General features: G+C 37.3%; 1 protein-coding gene across 2 annotated transcripts in view; it reads right to left on the bottom strand.

Moving 5' to 3' along the window:
• Positions 1 to 16,126: 16,126 nt before the first annotated feature.
• Positions 16,127 to 23,127, bottom strand: part of Gpatch2 (G-patch domain containing 2) — a 170,770-nt gene continuing 163,769 nt past the window's right edge. Inside the window, exon 10 of one of the 2 annotated variants that reach the window (XM_015483640.2) lies at positions 16,127 to 19,585. In XM_015483640.2, the coding sequence (XP_015339126.1) occupies positions 19,365 to 19,585 (221 nt within the window). In that variant the 3' untranslated portion in view covers positions 16,127 to 19,364. The remainder of the gene's footprint in view (positions 19,586 to 23,127) is intronic. The other variant, XM_048809353.1, reaches the window with a different exon arrangement.

Here is a 23,127-nt window from a genome sequence, read left to right as displayed (position 1 = left end):
TTTTCATGCTGCTCATGTTACTTCTTGTTCTGTTTGACTGCCGAGTTACTGTTTACTCCTAGAAATTTATTTGATGCTTGGGAGGAAAGGTATTAGAAGCGAAGGGAAGAAGTCACTAAAGAGAATGCGAGTAAGCATGTGGAATTCAAGGAAGGGGGAATAAGAAAATTGAAAAGAAATGAAAAGACAAAAGAAAAAAAATAGAGAATATAAAAAGAAAAAAAAATTAAAAAAAAATAATAAAAAAATTAAAATTAAAATTAAAAAAAAATTTAAAAAACAACAACAAAAAAATGAAAATGAAAAAAAAACCCCAAATTAAAAAAAATTAATAAATGCAGTCTTAGAGTTTGCTTAACTTCTCTTCCAGTAGGTGGAGCTGTGCCCACCGGGCCAAGCTTCTCCTCTCAATACGCGGGAAGCAATCACTGTGCAGCAGCTCCTCCTCCCAGACTGGGCGGGTCTCCAATCCTGAGTGCCTAGGGCCTTCTCTTGTGTCTAGTCACTTCCCCACTTTTCCTCAAGCCAGGCCCCGCTCACTGGTGATGCTCACCACAATACTGGCTACACGCCAGGTCTGCTGCTCCCAGGAGCCCTGTTTTCATGAACGACTGGGCACACTCTCCCTGTTTGCTATTCCCTCAGACCCTAAGTTTGTAGAGCTTGGGGCTGAGAACCCTCAGCGAATTTTGCTTGCCCTCCAGTAGCCACGCCCCCGGTAGCTGGTGCAAGAGACCTCAGTTGTCAGCACTGGTGGGAGCGGTAGCCAGGAGTTCCGCGACACGGGTCCCGCGCCACTCCTGATTCCCTCGGTCTGGCTATCGCGCTTACGGGAGAGCTGGGAGGGGCCCTTAAGGTTTCCCCACTGTGTGGAGAGGGAAGGCTAGGGGATTACACACCTGTCACCGCTGGTTTCAATGAAGTTCTCTCCTCCGCCGCATTCTGGTGACGTCAGTTCTCTGCCATGGTGGTATCCCATGCAAATGGTGACAGTTCGTTCCCTTTGTCGGGTGACCAATGCAACGGGTGGGTCCTGACTGTCTCTCTCAAGCCCCGCCCGTTTCAATCCTGTGGCCACTGCCTATGAAGGCTTGGTTGGCATTAACCTCCGTAGGATCAGAAGGGCCGACCAGTTGTTTCAGCGGGATCGTTTAGTGCTGAGTCACCGTGGTTTGTCTGCGAGAAGCAGGCGAACGGGAGCTTGAATTCAGCCGATCTGGGCTCGGTGTGTGGTCTGAGAGGCCCAGACTGTTCGCCCCAGATCCACGTCAGCTCAGCATTGCCTAGTGATCCTGAGCAAACAGCATTTAGACGGTTTACGACTCCCTATGCCCGCGCAGCTGAAGAGGTAAGAGACTTGATCTCTCTGCGCCCGCCGCCATGTTGGATCCGCTCTGTTTTCCACCTTTTGGCCACCCCACTGTGCAGCATTTCCTGGGCCTTAATCCTGCAGAATTCATTCTCGCGCTTTTTGGTTGACAAAAATCAGTCCACACAACAGTTTTAAAATGCATGGATTGGGTAACATGGACTTCAGGTTTCCCATTTCCCAACAGTTGTCTAGGTGTGGCTCTATCTCAGCTATTAAAGGACCAGAAACAAGCACCATGAGCGCTTTTAACTCCGCAGGGACCTTATGTAAGAGCATACGATCGCTCAGTGCGTGAAACTCCAACCCTCCTTAAAAGTAGTAAAAGCGCGCAATTCCCCTTATGCGAAAGGACCTGAGATACCACAGAAGCCAGGGAAATCCAACTTCCACATCTGTGATGTGGCACTAGGAGACCCGGCTAGGAAAGGTGTGGAAATTAAGATACAGGACATTAGTTCTCACATGTCCTTTTTAAAAATAGCTCTGAGCTGTTTTCTCAATGACTGCTTTTTCTTTGAATGCTCTGTGCTCTTCTCTATTTGCCACATTCCTATTCCCATTTATTTCTGTAATGCTTTCTACAGATCTATCTTATAGTTTGGCTCAAATTTTATTACAACTGCTTTTTACATATGCTGCAGTTTGAATGTGATTTGTTCCCCCAAGGTTTCACATGTTGGAAATTTGGTCCCCAGGGTGTACTCTTGGGAGGTGGTGTTGAACCTTTGAAAGGTGGAGCCTAATGGGAGGTCCTTATGTCTATTTGGGGTACACCCTAAGAAGAGATTAAGATATTTCTTATGAGATCTTAGTTTGTTCTCACAAGAAGACTATTACAAAATCCCTCATCTAGCTCCAGTGAACCTCTCCAGCTTCCTGATTGGCAGTATGGTTTTTCCTCCTGCACCCACATCCACCATAATATGATGCCATCTGCCAGCAGGGTCTCACTAGAGGCCAAACCAATGGGACCACCTGGTCTTGGACTTTAACCTCCAGAACTGTGTGCTAGCCTGCCTTGGGTATTTCATAGAAAACAACAACAACAACAACAAAAACACACACACACATTAATACAACATTTTTAAAATTTTATTTATTTATTTTTTGTGGTGCTGGGGATTGAATCCAAGGCCTCGTGCATATGAGGCAAGCACTCTACCAACTGAGCTATATCCCCAGCCCCATTAATACAACATTTTGTAAGTAAGTAATTGTGTTCATTCAAGATTCTTTAAAGCAAGGCATAGAACTTGTTTATTTTTACATTTCTGCCTTTTTTACTCAGTTCCTAGGATTGTAGCTGGCAAATGGTATGGTGAAGAAATATTGAATGGGTTGAATAAATGTCTTGTCAACCTCAAATAAAATAACAGATACTATCATCAAATCTGACGAATGTGACATTTTGAATTGTTTGTTGACCACAATAATGCCTCTTCTAAAGACAAAATAAAATAGTTATTCTTTGTTTATACCACATTTTTATATGTCATTTTAATTCAGGATTATCTTATTTGCTATAACCTCAAGTTATAAAGCCCCAGCCAACTGTGAAGAATTAACCCTGAATTATACACTCTAAAAATTCTGGTGGGGTTATTTCCTTGTGTTTTTGCTAGTATTTCTAATTAGAGGAGTTTATTTTAAAAGAATGACTTAACCTCCTTGTTTGTATTTTCATGATTCAGAGACCAAGAGAAATAAATATTCTCTGAAATTAAGAACACAGGATAAATTATAAAGTGCTCTGTAAATATAAGGGAAAAGAGATATTATAACCATATAGTATGATATAGAATTTTGGGAATGTTAATATGTATCATTCTTCAATGTTACCTTAATATACGTGTGTGTATTTTATCTTAACCTAGAAAAATAGGCTTTAGAAATCTGTTTTTAACATCCTAGCTTTTAAAGAGATATTTTGTAAGCCAATATGAATCCTATTTAAGTATAGTTAAGATCTCTCATTCAGAGTTAAGTGGAAGAAGAAAAGGCAAAATTGTCTTTGCAGATGTTGAGAAGAAATTCATTGCAGGCAATCATCATTTAATATCCAGTGCTGACTTCTTGAGCAAGTGCTTTCTCTAAACAATAAATCAAATGTGTTGGCACTAACAATAATCTCTTAGAATATAAATGAGAAAAGCAAGAATATTAAGACAATAGAAACATTAACATAAAAAATCAGCCATATAGCAAAGAACAGCAGAGGAAATTGGAAAACTATTTTGATTTTTTTTATGGTTAATGTTAACACAGTCTATAGCAGAGTCTATTGTGTGAAAAAGCTAAAATACAGATTGAGCCATAAATATTTACCATTTAGATGTGCCATGTGGCATACAAATTGCTGGGAATGCTATAACTAACACTTGAAATGAAAAGATGGGCAATTTTGTGATTTAAAACATAGACATCAAAATCAACAAGTTTCTTAAATAATATATGTCCCATAATATAAGTGAATGAGACTACTTTCTAGATTTTGAATACATTATATATACATTTTCCATCTTTATTTATACTCTGTTACTTTCATTTGTCATGTCTATGTCCAAAAATGGAAGACTCAGCTGAAAAACCCCTAATTTTATCACTTGTGTAAGTAGGTACCTTTAATTTTTGAACATTTAAAGCTCTAACTTGAATTGTTTTTTTTTTTTTTTCCTTGTGGGACTGGTGTTCAAACTCCGGCCTTCATATGTAGTAGGCAAATACTCTCACACTAAGCTACATCCTCACCCCTAAAACTTTAAATAAATATTTTGGATAAACACTTGAGTTAAATAGCAAATAATTTTTCAAAGTGATTTTACATAATGTCAGTTTATTTGATTTTTATTACAATGCTTTGGGAAAATAGGAGCAGAAAAATGAGAAAACTGAAACTTCCAAAAAGTTCAGCTGCCCTCTTGGTTTATTTTCTAATGTTGTAACAGAATCCCACAGACTGGGTAGTGTGTGTGTGTGTGTGTGTGTGTGTGTGTGTATATATATATATATATATATATATTTCTTTTTTTTCCTCACAGTGTGATCAAAGAGCTACATCTGGTGAGGGTCTTCTTGCTGTTTCATAACATGGTAGAGGGCATCACATGGTAGGAGAGAAGGGGAGGAACAAGAGAACGTCAAGGAGGCCAAACTCACTTTTATAACAACATACCCCGATGATAACTAACCTACTCCTATGATAATAAGCTAATCCATTCATGAGGGTGGATTCCCCATGACCTAATCACCCTTGAAATGTACCACATCCTGATACAGTTACATTGGTAATTTAATTTCAACTTGAGTTCTGGAGGGGGCATTCACCCAAAGCACCAAGACAATCTGAAGGAGAGAATCTGCTGCTTTTATTGGGGGGGGAAGGGGGTGCCAGGGATTTAAATCAGGGGACACTCAACCACTGAGACACATTCCCAGCCCTATTTTGTAATTTATTTAGAAACAGGGTCTCACTGAGTTGCTTGGTGCCTTGCTGTTGCTGAGACTGGCTTTGAACTCTCCATCCCCCTTCCTCAGCCTCCTGAGCCGCTGGGATTTCAGGTGTGTGCCACCATGCTGGGCTTTTTCTAGTGTACATGCCATGCCTCAAAACCTGACCTTGCTTTTCCCTTATTGGGTTGAACTTCACATGAGGGCAGAAAGAAACAAATTAACTGATTTCTCTCAAAATCTCCAAATCCTGGTTGTACCCTGATGTATGGACCACAAACATTTTCCACACAGCTTTAAACCCTCAATTTTATCAATCATTGTTCACATGGCATGTGTATATCCACACATTGTCCTCTTTAATCATTATTCTATAAAAGTGACTAGCTTTCGATGGACAGGTTGCTAAATGAGTCTAGACTTGGGGGTGTAGTTAAATGGCAAAGTGTGTCAGTTCAACAATGTTCAGTGAGGACTGAGTGCCCCCACACAAAGAACACGGTGCCATCAGCATTTGTATTACATTGGATTCTTCTACTAGGAGGAAATTGAGGTAGTTATACCTACCCTAGTAGAGCATGTTAACACAGGGATTTAAAAACACACTGTGTGCTATTATCTGGAGGGTATCTGAATGGTTTCTGGTTTTGAAATTTCTTTATTCCCCTGACTTCCTCTGCTTCAGAGTTACACGGTACAGATGTGGCTTTGACCCCTTTTTTGCATTAATTCCCTTTTTATAGATATAAGCCTTTTTGTACCTGGATTTGGTTTTATTTTTTATTCCTACTATTAAAGTGGTCTTTGGGCTACCAGCTGCTTCTTTTCAGCATTTATGAGGATTTGGCAGTTATTTATTTTTTTATTTCAGTGGTGGGAAGTCCAGAGTTCAACTCAAGCAAGGGTCCATCAGACTGTGTTTTGTTAGTGGATTATGCAAGAGACAGGCCCACACCTTGGCTCTGATTTCAGCTTTATGGGCCTCCTCTTGCCTTGGAGCCTGTAGAAAGTTGAATTCACTGTACCTCCCAGAGTGGGTGTATGTAGCGGGAGAGACGAAGGCTTTAGGCTAAATTGCCAAATCCTATATTTGTACACCAGCAGGCAATAAGTGAAGAAGCTTAAGCATTGCATTCCTACTGTCTGAAGCCTGCAGACCCTGCAATCAAACACGGAGACCATATTCTGAAACAATTGTATCCGATGACAGTTTATTATGGAAAGAGTCAGTCTCACTAAGGATGCTTGCCAATAAAACAAAGTGAAAAACAGAATCTCTTCATAATTTCTACTCCATGAACCACAATTTTGTAGATGATAGCTGAGCTCTTATTCAGATTTCAGATACCAGTTTATGTACTTATGGACCATTCAGTCACACAGGGCCCAAGATGGGGAAATCCTCCTCAGTCCCTCCACAGGCAGCCAGGAGCCTCAGAGGCAGGCTGCCTCTGCAGAGCCCATCCCCAGCCTGCCCAGGGACCCCCTCCCCCAGCCACTCTGACAAACTCTGCAGATTGAGTTAAGCACGAGGTCCAAACAGCAGCCAGAGTTAATGGGTTCCCTTTTATTTTGGTGTTAAAGTTGGGATTTATCATCCTGCAGAATGATTTTATAGACACCTCTGAGTCAATCCTTTATTTCTAAATCAGAACACAGTCACTAGCAGGTTTGACAACAGCTAAACTTTTGTAAAATGCCATCTGGCTCCCTAAGAAATTTACTCTCTAGAAGGTGAGGTATGTGAGTTACATTTTCTTGTCACCTCTCGAAGATGTTATATTTACAGATTTTTGTGAACTTTCCTCCTAGTTAAGAAATTGGTCCAGAGGCAGCTGCTGTGAAATATTTACACTCATTTCTACTGCATTTGCTTGAAAACAAAAATTTCCCTTCCAATAAAATGCTGCAAACAGCTCCTCTCATATTGGATGTGAAATAAATGTTTTCATTGGCATTGTCAAAAATTGGAGGCAATTTTAAACATCCCTCATCTTATAATCTTTGAGCCTATAGACTTTTTTTCTTCATTTATTCCTTTTTTCAGTCAAATATCAATTATGGGAAAATTATCATTGTATACCATGTAATTAAAAGTGTATATACTTTGGGGGCTTATTGTATAGATGCAGAAGATAAATGCAATGCAAATTATAGGAGAAAATTAGAAAATGATTCCTCCTGTCAAAGAAAATAATGCCCATGTTTACAGCAGGACAATTCACAGTAACCAAAATATGGAACCAGATTAGATATCCATCAACGGATGAATGGATAAAGGAAATGTAGTATATATACACAATGGAGTTTTATTCAACCATAAAGAAACAAATGAAATTATGGCATTTGCCGAAAAATGGATAGAACTAGAGACCGTCATGTTAAGCAAAATAAGTCAAACTCAGAAGGTCAAGGGTCCTATGTTTTCTCTCATATGCCAAGGCTAGAGAGGAAAAAGGAAGACAAAGGTGGGGATGGATTTCCTACAAATCAAAGGAAGATCATTAGAGGAAAGGGAATAGAGGTGGGAGGTAGTGATGGAGGGGGAAATGCTGGGGACTGATACTGGCCAAATTGTATTGTTATATTCTGTGCATGTACGAATATGCAATTCATATTACAATATTACAATAAATCCCATATTAACAGCAAATCTCATCAATATATATGCAACTGTAATGCACCAATAAAAGATTAAAAAGAATATTTTCACTCTGTTAATCAATGATTGGAAAAGGGGTATAAAAAATGTTACCATAAAGGTAAGTAAGATTAGTAGAAAGAGGTACAATTTAACCCAATTCCAAATAAACACAGATTATTGGGAAATCCTTATAGCTGGACAAGAGGGAGGCCACAGGCAAACACAAGGAAATGGGAAAAACCATCACATACAAATTTGAAAGACAGAGAAGTCATTTGGTTAAGGAATAAACAGAAAGAGATTCATGAAAAGTGTAAAAAAGTGTCATTAGAAAAATATTATTTCTCTGTTGTCAGCAACACTAATGAGTCTGTAAGGGATTATAAATGATTTTATCTCAAGAGTTAATTTTGGGAGAGGCTGCCAAGAAACCTGTGCTGGGTTCATCATGGAGTGCCTTTATTGATTGATACTGTCTGCCACAGACAAGAAAGGGCAGCCTATAAACAGTGTTTACTTTCCACTGTATACATTGGCATTTGATTAGAATCAATATAACATTTTAGACAATTTTTCCCATCCAACTTTTTTCTTTCAAATCAGATGAAAATGGTGCTGAAACTCAACATCATGTATCATGAACTCTTATCAATTATTTATGGCTGGCTTTCTTTTAGATGAGAGGGGTTTCTACCCTCATCGGCCAGTGCCTGTGCCAGTCTGGTTATGAATGATTTTGAATATCATCCCTAAATACACTGGATGACTCCTAAAAGATATTAGGTCCCTTGTGGGAACGTAAGCACTGAAAATTCTTACAAATTTTCATGGTAACCATATGGTAGATGTTCCATAAAGACTTAGCAAGTGGCATTTAATTAGGTGATAGGGAGTGGGCACAGTCTGCATTGATAGAATACAACTGTCATTGGTCTATTTCACTCTGTAATGAGCTGTTTATTTAGCCTAATGACCTGTGAGGTGTTTTGGCTATTTGCACAGCTACAAAAGTCAGATTCAAGAGTAGACTTAGGAAGGACCATGGTTAAGCTCTATGCTACCCATCAATAAGAGTGAACAAAAAGTCTAGGCTTGGTGTGAAATGCATCCAAAACCAAACCTTCCCTAAGCCAACTATCTCAAAATGTGGTGTGGAGAGAGAGGAGGGTAGACTCTTACATGTGTTAGACTATTTCTGCCTATCATCCTGGAGCTGGGCCATACTGTTGCCTCCAATCAATTTATTAAGGGCTCCAACTAATTTAGGCTTAGATTTCATTTTGGTTCCTCTTTTGATTAGTTTAATGTTTTCTCCTAGAATAGATGTCTTTCTGCTTCCCTTTGTAAAACATAATTCTTTTTCTTTTTATTTTTTTTAAGTTTAGACTAATATATACTTTTCACTTTCTAGAACTAAAGGGTAATTCTTGAAAAACTTCTTTTCCTCCTGGATGTTCGTGTCTTTATAATTCTTGTGGCTATTAAACCCTCTGTGTGACTATTATTTAGTAAATTTGACATTATTCATTGCATATATTTTTCTTAAAGTCGATCCCTTTATTTAGCCTTTTATCATTTGTCTTGATTTTCTTTGAACTCATTCCAATTCTTCAAAGTTTATATGGAGGGAAGGTCACTGACTCTGGACACCAGTTCTTTAAAAGAAAAACCATCACTTTCTTCTTCATTGTTCTGGGAAATCATGCTTGGGCTCTTGTCCAAGGCCATATTGCCAAGTTAGTTTTATTCTCTATGAACAGGATGCTGACTGGTCACGAGACATATACCAGGGACACTGAGAAATGTTAGTTATGTGGATCCCACAAATTGTAAATTGCAAAATGAGCTGGGCTAGTATGCGTGTGCACTATGTAGTTTTATCAAGTTAATTAATGGCAGAAACAAGTTATAGGGCAGAAAATAAATAAAAGACTTAAAAATTCTTGATACTATATAAACACTGTTTACATGCAAATCCAGATTTGAATGCTAGCTTAGATATCAAAACTTTATTCAATGCTATTTTTATTTATTTTTTTTGGTACAGGAGATTGAACGTAGGGGAACTTAATCACTGAGCCACACCCTCCGTCCACTCCTCACCCCCTGCCTTTTTTTTTTTTGTATTGTATTTAGAGACAGGCTCTCACTGAGTTGCTTAGGGCCTCACTGAGGCTGGCTTTGAATTTGTGATCCTATTGCCTTAGCTTCCCAGGCCACAGGGATTACAGGCATGTGCTATCATGCCAGCTTCAATGTTAATTTAAACAGCTAGTAAGGTGCCTACAAAACAATAACATCCGTAAGTATTAAATAATTTGAACTTAGTGCTAATTAGTAATGAGATTTTTCCCACTTAAGTCCAAATTATTAGAATGTACATTAGTAGAATTAGTAGGAAGTACCACCTAATCTTTATAAATGAGAAGTATCAAAGAGAGGTAGTGATTGATACCTGTCTGTGAGATTCGCAGGGAAGTTATGTAGGAAATCCTCAGAAGAGAGGAAGCACTGAGAAAATACCAATTTCATTTCCTGTCCAACCGCTTCATTTGTAAATCTGGATTGGGGAACCAGAACACTCATGTAAATTTCTTGGACTGGTAAGGAATAGACCAGGTTTGAACCTAGGTCTTCTGACCCCTGGCTGCTTTCACTGTTGTAACTCTTTGCTTTGGGTCCCAGATATAAAAGGAAAACAAACCCTAGGGCCTACCAGACTAACTGCTCTTTGCCATCTTTTTCATTTTTAAGTTGCTTACTCCCTATAGATGGAGCTCTGGGGCTCCCATCTGATTGAATGGAAGAAGTTGAAGACTGTATCAGTGAACAGGGGCAGGTGCTGACTGCAAAGGGAACCATCTTAGCCATGGCGTCCATTTCTCCTTAATAATCAATACCAAGGCTCACTTTCCTGAATGTGTAATAAGCAAGAAGGCACAACAAGATGGGATGGAAAGACCAAAGGATGTGGCTTTGAATTGTTTCTGACAGCTTTGCAATGCTCTGTAAAAATTGTAAAATGCTAAGTGCAAAATATTGTATGCTATATATCAATTAACATATTTGAAAAGTAAAGTAGCATTCAGAATTCTTTTCCAATCTTGTGAGCCCCTTAAGCCTTCTCTACCGAGAGGAATGACAGAATTTGAAAGAGTAGGGCTCAATTTTTTAAAAAAGAAAAAATAAGGCCAAGTCCTTTAAAATGCTCTCTTGCCACAAGGTAGAACTTTATTAAAGCATTATAAGGTGTAATAGCTCCTTTAAAACTATAAATTCTTAGATGATTGCACAATCAGAGAAAATTCAGTGGGTCAAGTACAGTTGTACTTTTCAGCATTTTATAATACATTTAAATATTAGCTAACATCCAGCAGAGAATTAGTATTATATGGAAGTAACAGAAAGCCTCTTAATTTAGCCTGTACAAAAAAGGGGACATTTATTATAAAATAAAGGGGTGCCTTATGGGACTGAGGATAAGTTCTTAGGAAAGAATTATAGAATTTTAGAATGCTCAGGAGTCCTGTATTAACCTGGACAGGCTGTTATTTTACCTTCTTGCCTGCTAACATAAAACCCTAAAAACTGGACAATTAACTGTTATTATGATTTTAGATTTCTTTTATCTGAATCTATGATGGATATTTAATAAATACTGGCCTAAGCTTTTACAAGTATTCTACCCAATAATGGAAAAGGCCAGTCCCATTGAAGGAGAGGTCTTACTTTCTCATAGAAGAGATTGTTTCTTCTACATTCCCAGCGATGTCCTTATTTTTTCCAAAGAGACATCAAACAGTATTGAGCAAGGTCTCTAGGGCTGCAGGAAGCTCAGACATTTCTTGTTCCATCTTCATTCTCTCTGCTCCTTTGTTTTATTCCTTTTCTTCATCACTTTCTCTGATTCCCTGATTCTCAATGACTCCTCCATTCAAGAGAACAGTCAGACAAAAGCTAGAATGAAATATCTTAGTCCTAATTTTAAATTCCTGGGAATTTTCTTCAGCAGAGATTTGAAGGTGGTAAGGTCCAGAACACATCTCATACAAAAGAGAGCTGGGCAGATGATCCAACAGGGTTCCTCATGGAAGACTGAATTTGGATGTGGGAAGAAGGTTGGTAGTGACCTCTTAGGATTCTTCTAGGATTGTCTTTCTCAATTACATTCTTGTTCTCTGGTGCCTCTTTGAGAACAAAGTTTGATCATGTCAATTTTTTTAGTGCTCAGAGGGAGCACTAAAATATTTTTAGTCACCAGGGTATGATTTGTATATACTCTGTAGGTTGATAGGAACTGCTCCAGAATATACTCTTGAAGAAAAGACTGAAGACAGAATTTCAACCTAAGTATCTTTAACAAGCAGCCCATCTGGGGGAAACTGTTAAAACATTAGGTTTTCATACAGTTGTGGACTTACTATATTCTCTAACAGTGCTGGGCACTGGGTCTGTGTCTCACCCTCTTGTTTCTGCAAGATCAGCAGCAGAGGCAAGGGAGAGTGGTGGTAGGTTCCAGGGGCCTGGGTGGGCATGGCTGAAGGATTTGCAGATATCATTGAGTACAGGAGGTTGAATTCTGTATTTTTATTGTTTGTAGTTGAATATATTTTTAAGAACCTACTCTCTTTTGGAGTCATAGAACTTATTCATCAATAACAATGAAATTAGGAAAATGGCTTGCTAGGACTATCCTTCCTGGGGCTATTGAAAATGAGTTACACTTCTCTCCCACCCTCTAGCCCCAGCCTTTTGCAAAGAAGAGTAACACACAGGAACAACTTACTTTATTAGAAACAGAAAGGGAAAGGTTACCTGAGTGAAACAGCCCATTACACCAGACACTGTGCTAGGATGTTTTATGCACATTATTTAATCCTCATAACCTTATGAGGAAAGCTACTATTCCTAAATTCAGCAAAGGAAGCTTAAAACCAGCAAGATTAGCACCAAATCATATAGCAGGTATTTGGGTTGGGCATTGCCACCCACTGGGAGTCACTCCGGGCTGTCTTTTGTATCACATCATATTAGCACGGAAGTTCTCAGCTCTTGGCATCAGCCAAAAAAGTCCCCCAATGAGCAGCTCCGTAGTCTGAAAGGGCAGGGAAACAGCCCAATGAGCATCACCGCAGAGGAGCCAATCAGCTAGAAGTTGCTGGGGCCGCTGCCAATCATCAGCTGGCAGTCTGAAAGTTTGCTGGGGCCCCTTCAGCTGTGGCTCTCAACACTTGGTAAACCCCATCTATCATTCTTCAAGGAGCAGCTCCATGCAGTCATGCAGACTTCCCTAACATTTTTAGATTTTTTTTCTGCTCTATTGTTCAAAACTTGTAAACATTATCCTTTTTACAAACAATTCTAAAATTGGGATACATTGATAGATAACAATTTGGCATGTATTCATTCTTCTTTCCTTTCTCTTTTTTTTTTCCTCCTTTCTTCCGTGGACATAAAATTGAAGTGCATCTCAGAATTAATGGCATCTTAGGTTCTATAGAATGTGGTGTCTGCTGCTTTGGTATTTAACTGTGTGGACATATCCTGTTAAGACTATGTGGCAGAACTAGTTAGAGCTCATCAGATATCCATATGCTGCCTACTATGGGCAGATTTTTTGGACTCAGTTGGGCCCATGTGGCTGGTTCTGGCCAATGGATCAAGAACAGAAGTGACACGTGTCCCCTAGGCCAAGGCAGTTAAGCATTCTTGTGTCTCTTTCATCTCTCTCTCTTCCACAGCGAAATTGGGAGCCAATAGGTATTAAATACTCATTTATTTCACAGGTTTGCAGTAATATGTACTCACCTGACAAGTGGACCATGAAGACTCCTTCTGCTGGGTTCCTACTAAGCAAAGACTCATTACACACCTAACATTTTAAAGAGGTAGTCCTGGGGTGCTGTTCCCACTTCTTCCTTTTCATCTCTGTGCTTTTTGTTATCTACACACTCAGCTAAACTTCATAGGCAATGTTCCTTTATGCCAATTACCTGTGGATGGGGGAGAAACAATCTTCAAAAGAGGTAAGGGAGAGCTTTGATTTCTAGTTTCCAAATATTTGACTGGAGACCTGACCAAGAATGTCAGCTTCAAAGTATTGGGCTCTTCCTACATGTTGGAAATATTCTGGCAGAGTTCACTGACTTCTTGAGAAGTCCTTGGGAATGACTGGTCCCTAGAGCAAGACGACTCTCTAGCTTCATTAAGAGTGCTCATTCTTTAGAGAATGTAATTCCAAATTCCCTTTTTGTATTGTCTCAGGACAATCCTGTTTGTGAAAATACCTTATGGTATTGCCCTCAATCTCAAAGTAAAGAGAAAAACTGTTTGCTTTGATGTAATCAGATTCTCTGGAATTTAATCCTATATCCTATTTATGGCTGAGCTAGCCATTCAAAATTAAAATGAACCTTTCATCCATGTGTATCATAAATGGGCATTTATCAGGATTATATGATTTTGCAATCCATCTGAATACGTAACCAGAATTTGTTTTCTTTCTGTTTCACTATGTAATTACCATGCAACAATAACAAAAGTGACATGTTTGAAGAACAGATAAAATGCTGTAAATTGGCCAGTAATGGTGATATTTCCTCATCTTCTGAAAAACCCATTTATTCTCTCTCAACAAATCAAGGCATTGTCAGCCCATACTCATCTTGTGGCCAGAGGGGCTCCACCAATTTCTGGACATGATTGAGTCTTGGAATGCAGATGAGGGCGACTAACGAAGGCTTTCAGCGAAGGCAGCTGGTCTTTGCTTGCCTCAATTTCTAAATCATCCATAATGGGGCCAAGACCTCCCAAGCACTAAAAAGAGCGAGCTGACATGCTGGACAAACTGTTAATTTTTTCCTGAAGAAGCTGCTATATTGCACATCTGTCACTGCAGCGCAGACAATTACTCACTGAGTCGGGGAAAAAAAAAAATCTGCCGCTTGTTTCTAGCTGAGTTGTTAAGGGGCCTAATGGAAAAACACAATGGCATGGGAGTCAACATGCTGGTTTCCCGTGTGCTCTGCAATTGTTTCCTCCGTTTGGAAGGCTGTCCTGTGATATTAAAATAGGACGAGTAGACTAAGATGTGTTTTAAGAAATAAGAATTAGAAATAGTGTCATGAAAGCATCAGTGTATGAAGATGTGCGAGGGTCCAGAAGCAAGCTTTAGATGGTAGACCGCTGTATTCACTGCTGAGATCTAAAGACACTATTGCCAGTGTATTAGAAATGCTGTGCTTTTGCATTTTAAAACCCACACCATTTATGTCTGCTTCCAAGTGCTTCACATTCACCCCTAAATTATCTTATGACTTTCATACTTCCCATCTGCAACATGGTTTACTTGTATTTTTTCCATAATGGATTACAGCTACCCACGAGGAGCTACAGAAGTGCAGATTAGCACCATGGTCTCTAGCATAACTGTTGTTTCCTTTCCTTACTTTTCTTTAAAAAAAAAAAAAAAACTCACTTGTTCAGTCTGTGAGATTCTGGCATATGAAAAAATTTATTTCACTAAGGGATTTGAAGAGTGTTTACTTTCAGAAAACATATATTGAGTTACTTTGCTATTTTCCATTCTGTATTTACTAAAACATTGCTGTGTTCAAGAAGAATGAAAGTGTCTTATAAATTTAATAGGAAGATGCAAACAAGATAGTCTGGGCAGTTTTTATTTGGGACACTATAGTCTTATATCTACCTTCTTATAGCTGAAAAATCAAGCATTACATGTGCTTTTAAAATGTCAAGTGATTTACTTTGAAAATCTGAAGTAAAGGGCACAAAAACACCCAAAGAAACACACAAAAAAGCCTTTGCTACTTAACTTCATCCTTTAACAATTAAGGCGTAAACACACAGCATCCTGCAACACAACAGGAGTGAGGCCTGTGAATCTGAAATGATTTAAACTGTCTGACAATTCAAAGACATGAGACAACTCTAATGTACAGATAAAACTCAAAGTGGCAATAGTAGATCATACTCCTGGCAGTTAATGGCACTGACTCACTAGAGACAAATCTGGATCTACTTAAAATGTCAGGTGTGTAAAGTAACGAGTCTTTGCTTAGTAGGAACCCAGCAGAAGGAGTCTTCATGGTCCACTTGTCAGTTGAGTATATATTACTGCAAGTCTGTTAAATAAATGAGTATTTAATACCTGTTGGATGAAAGAAAAAATCCATGTTCTTTAACAACTTGACTTACTTTTTTTGGGAGCAAAGATAAAATTCAATCAAATAATGAAAGGTCTCTTGTAGTAAACAAAACTCAAACTTTGGTAACTATACCAAAATATTTAAAATACCCAAGCAGGTTTATGAGAGATACAACTTTCCAGAAGGAAATGGAGTGATTTTAACACATGTGCTTCTTTAAATGGTCAGAGAGAACTTGAACCTTGCTATGATGTTACAGTCACAGAATTCTTGAGTGGAAAGAGGCCTGCACCCAGATAATCTAGCCAGCTACAGGGGAAAACAAAAGTAAACAAGAAAATGTGTCAGGATAGGTCACAATCAGATATGAATACATTTGTGAGTCAAATATATTTACCAATGTTTTTCTCTAACTTTTTTTTAGATAAGAAAATTTTTCAAAGCTTAAAGTTCACAGTTTAACTACATGAATTAATGTTAATTGTCACAAGGTAGTAATTTTAAAAACAGTAAAGTATGTTCACCTTTATTTTTTATTACTTTAAGGTTAAGAGGGAAACATTTAAAGCCTAAAGACAATGACTGCTTATAAATAACATTCTTAAAACATTGTTTTATTCTCTCACTTCTTTGTTGTACCTTAATATAGCTTTCTGCCAAAGGAAAAAAGGCTAAAAAAAGTCCAAGACATTCTTTACTAACAATTTCATTTTACAATACCAATTTAGATCACTTTTTTTTTTGAAAAACAAAACAGAGGTGAAAATGGCTTTTAAAACTATGTCAACAGTGATTCTTGCCTTTTATGAAACATCTGCATAAGATGAAATGTACTGAAGAGAAGCAACTGTCAGTTAATTAGGAGAATACCAATTCATAGTATTAAAATAAACATATTAATAAAATGCAATATTTTTCAATCATGTCTGTTTTGTGTACATATGTGCACTGTAAACACATCTATATGTACACATCATCATGCCTATCTTCAACCCTACTGCTGAAACTTGCCTGATCACCACAGTACGAGTTATAAAATCTATGTGTTCAAATACTAAGACAATTAATTGGCAAATTTTAGTTAGCAAAGGGTTTTCTTTTAAAGAAGTGCCAGATAACTTACAAATAAGAGCAAACAAATTTGAGAAGAATGTAGCCTGAAAAATTATACTTAGGGAAAAGAAAGGAAAAAAGGAAATGATTCTAGCACATAGTTGGGTCAACATCAAGTACAAAGGAAAAAAGTACAAAGAAAAAAGAAATATCGTTAACATGGTCACGCTCAGCCTCTCTTGGATAATTTGGATAAGAAGTGAAGAGACCTACCTATGCACTTAAAAAGTTTTAGCACAACTAATGAATCTGTTAAATACAAAAGAATGGTTTCATGAGGGAGCAGAAGAAATTTCTTACTATTTTTTTAGGGAGGTATGAATGATGTATTCTAAATCATCAACTCCTTTGGATGCTTTGGGGCATATTACCTGAAAGTATTATAACTACATATAAAACATAAGTCAGTGAGTTTCATATCTAAAAACCATTAGATTTCTATTAAAAATTGTCTTTTCTCCCATTAGTTTTAGGTACAATCAGAATATCAGATCTATGCTGATCTTTCTTAAAGACTGAATGGTGAAGGCATTTTCTATAGGAACAAGGGGTTAGCTTGGTGTGTTGTTCCTTCTCTACTTAGGGTGTTTATACGTATATTCTGCATAGTTAAATACTTCACTAGAATACAAAATGTGTTAAGCAGTCTGTGAGCCATATACAGGCTCTAGGTAAAATAACTTTCTTCTGTTAGTGGAAAATATGAAGATGGGATTTTGCGGGTAGTAGAGAAGCTAAGTAAACATCTTAAAGGAGTTGCTTTAGAAGATTTGTACCTGTCTCTGATGGCAGCAATAAAAAGCATTCATAAAGACTGTACTATTTAATTAAGGAGTGCCACTTTACCAGTTTGGTATATACACTGGTCTTCACTATTAGGGTTTTGCATCCATTAGAAAAAGGTAAAGTGAAAAACAACAGTCAAGTTCCAGGACCTTGACACCAGTGTTGCAATGGCCTCATTGTTAACAGTGGGTCCAAATGGGGCTTTTTGAAAATTCTGGGATTTTAAAAGATTTTCAGGCAATGGTATTAAAACAAAACAAAACAAAACAAAAACTTTTTGTATAGACCTTAGAACACTATTACAAAGAAATTTTAAGACCTATATGTAATCTCTCATTTCCTCCTCCTACTAAATAAGTAGAATGAACATTTAGAACAAAAACTCATTAAAAAATGGCAAATTTCTAAAGACAAACTTGTAGAAAGTAATCCTACAACAGGGTTATTATTTTATTTAGTATGAATGTTTCAAAAGAGCAAATCAACTGGTAGTCAATAGTTCCCTTAACACCCTGTCCTCTTACAATATCCCTATTTAGCAAATCACCAAGGCTTTCAAATGGTGGGCTGAACTTCCCTTTCTCATTGGCAAAATTTTGTGTAAGGGATCACCTGAAAAGGGTCTTTTATATGCATAAATCTTCTCTACTGATTTAAAACTTTTTTTTTTGGCAATAGGAAAGATGCTTCATATGGATTATCTCTACCTTTAATCAACCTGTAGAAACCATTTAATAATAATTATTAGTCCTTAGTAATAAAGATAATTACAAATCAACGTTTTCTAAACTAAGAGCAATTTAGAATCTCTGATTCTATGAAGCAAATTATTCAGAAATAACCCCGTAAGAGGCGTAAAATAAAAATGAGTTGTTTTGCTAAAAGTAACAGTTTAGATCTTAAAAAGGTTAAGGCCATTGCCAGAAATCTAAATTCTTGGGAGACCTATTTAAATTGATTCAATTTACTCTAATGATTTAAATTTAAAAATCAGTTTACTAAACTTGAGTTGATCTTAAAAAAATATTAGCCTTTGGGATAAGAGAGGTAGATGTCTGGATGAATAGAATTTACAGTTCAGTCATGGTGAATTTAAAAAATACATTTTTTCTTTCAATAATTATTTTATGTTCTAAACAAGGTAAATTTTATAATATCTGCATTAAAATAATGTTGAGGGCACTCTGGTGATAACAATGATGAGGTTTATTTTTGTCACAATGTCTGAGGCAAACATTAATTGCTCTTTGTCATCTATGGACTTCTTACTACATTGTCCAAAGACAGAAAATTAATGGGTTTCACTGGTTAAAAATCCTTAAAATAAAGCCAAATTCAAGGAATATGAAACAGCCAAGTCTGTTAAGAGATTTACTTAGAACTCCACTGATGGGATGATTGGAGATACAATCCTTTCTGGACTATCCTATTTATTTTTCACATTTTTTGTGGGTATAGTCTATCCTATTTTAGATAACAGTGCATGTGCTCACCTCTACCTGGGCATCATGCACAGACAAGAACTGAGCAAAGCATTAGAAAGCATTGACATCTGAGATCAAAATAAATAAAATAAATGAACTTTTCTTCATACTTAGAAACAGTTGGAAATTACTGAAAAAATGTATAGGGTTTATGTTTTCACTTTAGCACCATGAACTGTGATGAAACCCTTTTCTAACACGATGTTAGGACTATGTGCAGTTAGGAAACTAGAGTGATGAGTCTGAGGCAACATAGATTTCTGCTTCAAAACCAGCAACCATATGATCATTTTAGAACTATGGGATAAGTGAATAAAAATTGTAAAACATTTCTTCTTGGCTTTTTCTTCTTAGGCAGATTTTCCTGAACTGGGGGTAGTAGCTGTAGGAGTGCTTTTTGGTAGAGGAAATCCGAGTCCCAATCCTTTTGGCCTCTGCATGGCTTGAATTGGCTCAGAGATCCCCTTGCCATCTCTTCCAAGGCCCGACCCAGGTGTCCAGCCCATATTCTGAAGCATTCGGTTTCCAATGTTGTTTTCTAGAATTGGCTGGGCGTTTTCACCTACAAATCCTGAAATGAGAAAATGACAATATACTTTAGTATGGACACAGGTGAAGATCTTCTGAGGCCAAAAAAACCCATGTTCTCTTGTTTTTTTTTTTTGGTAAGGTCTCAGAGAGCATTGTTTATTCATTTTTGGGTATCTATTATCATAGAGGAAACAATGGAAGAAAGATACTACTTAGAATTTCAATTCTACCATTTAGAAGCAGGGTAATTTAGTAGCTATTTAATTTCTCTGGGCTTCTGTTTTCGCATATGTAAAACAGGCACAACACAACATACACTGCCTATTGCACACAAAGGGATGAGATCTTGTATGTAGAAGAAAGTCCTCTGAAAACCATGAATATTCTACAAATGGATTTATTTTCATTACCATGTTAGCCTTATGGGTATTCTGAAAATTGCTGAGTTTACACCCTATATGCCTGGGACCTTGACATGCAATAAAATCAAAACTCATATGAAACCAAACCAAACAAAAAGCACAACTGATGACATCCTGAATTCCTAGGAATTTACACTCTTATGAACCTCTTCTTGTCACTCACTATTCAGTCTCTTGCATTCCTTCTTCTCTTCACACTTCATGTTTTAAGGTAAACAGAATCAGGTCAAGAGGGAAAATCAGAGAAAATAATATTGAATACATACATCTTCACAACAGTCCTCCTTAAGTCTCTTTAAAGATTTGCAGGATGACTGTTGTATATACATACCAGCTCCATCCTGGTATTTAGAGTATTTCTGCTCTGAAATATACATAGTGTCTTCTAGACAGATGGAAATGGGCAGCTTAATACTCTCAAAGGCTCATGATTCAGACATCTCCTTGGTATCAACATAATCCTCCCTCCCCTCCACCTCTTTCCCTTCATCACTGATCTCCTCCTGACTCAGGATTATGAGAGTAATTTCTTCCCTACTCCTACACTCTTCCACTTGAAGACAAAAGTTTTAGAACTCTCTTTTCTACTCCACTGAGATTCTGTCAGGATGGTAATATAAGGCACAGAAGGATCTTCAAGCATCAATAACAATAATAAAATTGATTTTGAAGGTCCTTTATCAAACATTTTGGTATTCTCATTATTCATATAGTTTAGGATTCAAAATGTTAACAATAATAATCTTTGTCACTTGCTAAATTCAATACAGGGAGTAAGAACTAAGTTATACAATAATCATTTGGCTTTAAACTTATCAAACGGATTCTTAGTTCATTGAAACAAGTACCTTGACATGGAACGGGAAAAAGAAAAAGTCTCTGAGAACGTGCAGTTAGAATAGTAGTGGCTGATATAAAGAGAAAACTTTTGACTAACAATAATTTACTGTTTGATCAGGACAAATAAGCATAAATAGGGATTGTGTGTGTGTGTGTTTGTGTTTGTGTTTGTGTGTGTGTGTGTGTGTATGTATGTATGTATGTATGTGTATGAGAGAGAATAAAGGATGGAGTTCTTGGTTATAAAAAAAGAACAGCCTTTTATCAAAAATCATGCTAATATAACAAAAAAGCAACTGGGTTTTTATTTTGAAATTATGATTATGGTGGCAACCCAGACAGACCTTGAAGTTATGTACAAAAGAGCAGCTGCTGATCAGGTATGCCAGGGCAATGCTTTAGCATTTTGTATACTATTCCTAATTTTTCAATGATTGCCATGAGTTAATTTAATTCTGTCCATAAGCTAAAATCAGATCAGAGGTCTAATGCTGCCGTAAGGCTACACATCTGTTTATTTTTGGTATAACAGCTTGCAAAAGTTCAACTTCAAAATTTGTTTAATATTTAAGAAAAAATATGAGGCCAATTTAAATCTCTCTACAGATGGCTAAATGATGGTCAATTTTCATTTCTAAAGTGAATAGCAAGTGATAACTGATTCACTATGATATTTTAAAATGCTGGTATTTTAAGCATCGAGGCTTAGGGGTGGTCACTCTACTCTCAAGCATGTAATTTTATAAAAATGGAAAAAACCTCATTCCCTCTCTTTTTTTTTTTTAAATGCTGGTTTCATTTCTTGTTTTCCTAAAGATAAAGTAAAATGAAGCAGTTTCTTGTACTTAGAAGAAATAAAGAAAGAAGGACATTTAATTCCTCAAATCTAAGTCTTTTCATATAGAAATACAATCTTAAAAAAAAAAAGTAATAGATACTTCATTTTTCAAGGAAAATGATTCTACAGCAAGATCCCCTGTTGGTCTCTCATCCTTATTTTATGAGATTAAGACCTGGGAGTGGAACAACTCAGTCTCAACACAGTATCTACCACTACCATAATTTCCTTTTCGTTTGCTCCTGGCAGTGCTAAATCCTTTAAGTCCTTTCCTAGAAGGCTCTCCTTCTGCTTGGGCAATTGTAGCAAAACGTAGCCTACTAACCCTTCTGCATGCTCCTGCTCCCAGCCCTGCCTGCTGGATCTCATATCTATTACAGCCAAGTCAGTCCTTTCCCCTCAAATCTTCCAAAGAGTACTGTGGAGGGCAATTCACTTGCGTAATTGGCTCAAGAGATGAAAATCTTGTATCGGCCTCTCTTAGCCACTAATCTATCCAGCTGACTGCAAGCCTAATTGGCAGCTTGTTTAGTAATTTGGCTCCTAAAGTGTTGTATTGATGTTGGATCAACAGCCAATAGAAGGGGAGGTGACACATGCTGCTTCCCATATAACAGCCAGTGGACTCCGCCTCTGTCCCTGCCCTGTGTTCAGAGGCATTTATTAGTTCACGATCACTCTTTCTTCCCTCTTCTTTTCCATATGACTTTACTGAGTGGTACAGCTATTATTATTGTTAATGATGTTATTTAAATGTTGAGTTACAACACTGTACTCTTCTCAGTAACAAATTTAGGGACATAGGTTTTTCATAATAAGAACTCAAGGGGTAGCATTAACTAAGCACAATTTGAGAAGTGAGAAAGTGGTTGTCAAATGTTTTATTTCAATTGCTAATACAAAAAAAGCCCTATTAATTCAGACTATTCTGTATTTTATCTGAAATGTCAGACATTTTTCATTGTGACTCACTGAATAAAATCAGTTTGAATAACTAATTGCTTAAAAATACAATATACTTGTTTTATAAATAATAGAAATTCAATGCAAAACCATTTCTTTCTCTTTAGTTTCTTTTTCTTAAGTGATGAAAACTTTGAATCAAAGACAGGATCTGTTATTGCCCTTGGAAGAGCGAGTGTTTGGAGGACTAGATGCTTTGGTAATACAAAACTATATTTCTTAGAGAATGATTATGGAACAAAGAATATGCACTTTCACAAAAGTAAGTCTTACAACAAAAAACTGTAGTTGCAAAGATACAGAGGGCTGTTTATAGTCTGTTTACTATGTATTAGGCATGTGGAACACTGGGTTATGTATGTGACATCATTTCTATTCCTTATAACTATTGGCAAGGGGGGGAGGAATATCCACTCCCTCACCCTCCCACCCCCGGTACTGGGGATTGAACCCAGGGGCACTCTGCCACTGAGCTACATTCGCTCCTATTCCTCTTAATGTTTTTTTTTTTTTTTTTTT

This window comes from Marmota marmota, unplaced genomic scaffold, assembly GCF_001458135.2.
Source record: "Marmota marmota marmota unplaced genomic scaffold, marMar, whole genome shotgun sequence".
In the NCBI taxonomy this organism is placed as follows: Eukaryota; Metazoa; Chordata; class Mammalia; order Rodentia; family Sciuridae; genus Marmota; species Marmota marmota.
Note: the sequence above shows the minus strand (reverse complement) of the source record. Positions and strands in the feature narration are given on the sequence as shown.